Genomic DNA, 1,839 nt, shown 5'->3' on the forward strand with positions numbered 1-1,839 from the left:
GCTCGGGGCTGGTTGCCTGAAGGCACCGGGCAGAGGTGGCACTGGCGCAGTGACCTTGTGCCATCTCTTCCCCCCGGTCCCAGGAGGCTTATGACAACATGACAGTGGACGTGGAGCTGTCACGCCGGGAGGGCTGGCACTTTGGCACCAAGCTTGTCCGTGGCGCCTACATGGAGCAGGAGCGGGAGCGGGCGGCCCAGATCGGCTATGAGGATCCCATCAATCCCACCTATGACAAGACCAACGAGATGTACCACAGGCAGGGGCAGCCCCAGCCATGGTCCTCACTCCCACCCCACCCCGCACAGGCCCTAGCAGCCTCACCATGAGCCCCTGTGCTGCCTTACAGGTGCCTGGACTATATCCTGGAGGAGATCAAGCACAGCAGGAAAGCCAGTGTGATGGTGGCATCTCACAATGAGGACACAGTGAAGTTCACCCTGTGCAGGTAAGTGCTGGGAAGGCATGGCAGGGACTGGGGGTCCAGCAGAGCTGCAGTGAGATATGACTTGTCAGGTCTCCTGTGCTCACCTGGTGGGACACACTGCCCTGTGTGCTCTGCCTCATGCCGAGGCTTGGCTTGCAGGATGACGGAGCTTGGCATCCACCCCTCGGAGAAGAAGGTGTACTTTGGGCAGCTGCTGGGCATGTGCGACCAGATCACCTTCCCCTTGGGTGAGTGCTGCAAGCAGCAGGGACTCGGCAGTCGTGCTCCTGCCCCACCTTGACCCTGGGGCTCTGCAGGATGGATGGAGCCAGGATGTGGGCCTGTGAGAGCACCACTGGCTGAGAACAGTGCCCTGTAGCCTCTGTCATAGAGTCATGGAATGGTTTGTGTTCAAAGGGACCTTAAGGCTCATCCAGTACCAATCCCTGCCACGGGCAGGGACACCTTCCACTAGAGCAGGTTGCTCCAAGCCCCTGTGTCCAGCCTGGCCTTGAACACTGCCAGGGATGGGGCAGCCACAGGTTCTCTGGGCACCCTGTGCCAGCACCTCAGCACCCTCACAGGGAAGAGCTTCTGCCTCAGAGCTCATCTCAATCTCCCCTCTGGCAGGTTAAAGCCATTCCCCTTGTCCAAAGCCCCTCTTCAGGTTTCTTGTAGCCTCTTTAGGCACTGGGAGCTCTCAGGTCTCCCCAGAGCACAGCAGAGGGGCAGGATCCCCTCCCTGAGCTGCTGCTCACGCTCTGAGGGTGCAGTCCAGCACATGGGGGGATTGTGGGCTCAAGCACACACTGAAGCCAGGTCATGGGGAGCTTCTCACCCAACACCCCAGGACTGCTCAATACAGTCTCCCCCAGCTTGCGTCTGTGCTGGGGATTGCCCTGACCCAGGGCAGGACCTTGCACTTGACCTTGTTGAACTCAATGAGGTTTGCAAGGTCCCGCCTCTCCAGCCTGTCCCTTCCCTTTCCCAGCTGCATGCAATGATGTGACCCCTGCATGGGGTTTGGGCAGGATGTAGGTGGAGAATCGCATCTGTCTCTTGGAGGCCCCATTAGACCATGATGGCTGGGCACAGAGATTTCCGCTTTGGTCTATGAGCAGAGATTGGGGCAGTCTGAGGAGGGGCAGAGGCTGATCCTGGTAGGCACAAACCTCTCTTGTACCCTGTGGGTCTGGGAGCATCATTGGCTCTGCTGGAGCTGCACACCAAGTCCTGGGCAACAGCCTCTTGTGTGACCTTGTCCTCTCCTCTGCCCCTGGCCCCAGCAGCACTCCAGGGACACGCAAGGGTCCCGGTCAGGGAACTATACCCCTGCCCACCCTGGTGGCCGGAGCAGAGCCCTGTGGCCAGGAGAGTTGTGGGAGGTGGAGGGGCCATTGTCCAGCCCAGCC

The 1,839-nt window shown here is 60.2% G+C and overlaps 1 protein-coding gene across 1 annotated transcript in view; it reads left to right on the top strand.

Moving 5' to 3' along the window:
• LOC104404225 (proline dehydrogenase 1, mitochondrial-like) overlaps positions 1-1,839 on the top strand; it is a gene marked incomplete at its 5' end in the record, with an annotated part of 5,047 nt that overhangs the window by 2,532 nt on the left and 676 nt on the right. The window contains 3 exons of the mRNA XM_010012611.1: positions 84-259; positions 350-448; positions 587-675. Of these exons, the coding sequence (XP_010010913.1) occupies positions 84-259; positions 350-448; positions 587-675 (364 nt within the window). The remainder of the gene's footprint in view (positions 1-83; positions 260-349; positions 449-586; positions 676-1,839) is intronic.

Source organism: Nestor notabilis, unplaced genomic scaffold, assembly GCF_000696875.1.
Source record: "Nestor notabilis isolate BGI_N333 unplaced genomic scaffold, ASM69687v1 scaffold19280, whole genome shotgun sequence".
Lineage (NCBI taxonomy): Eukaryota > Metazoa > Chordata > Aves > Psittaciformes > Psittacidae > Nestor > Nestor notabilis.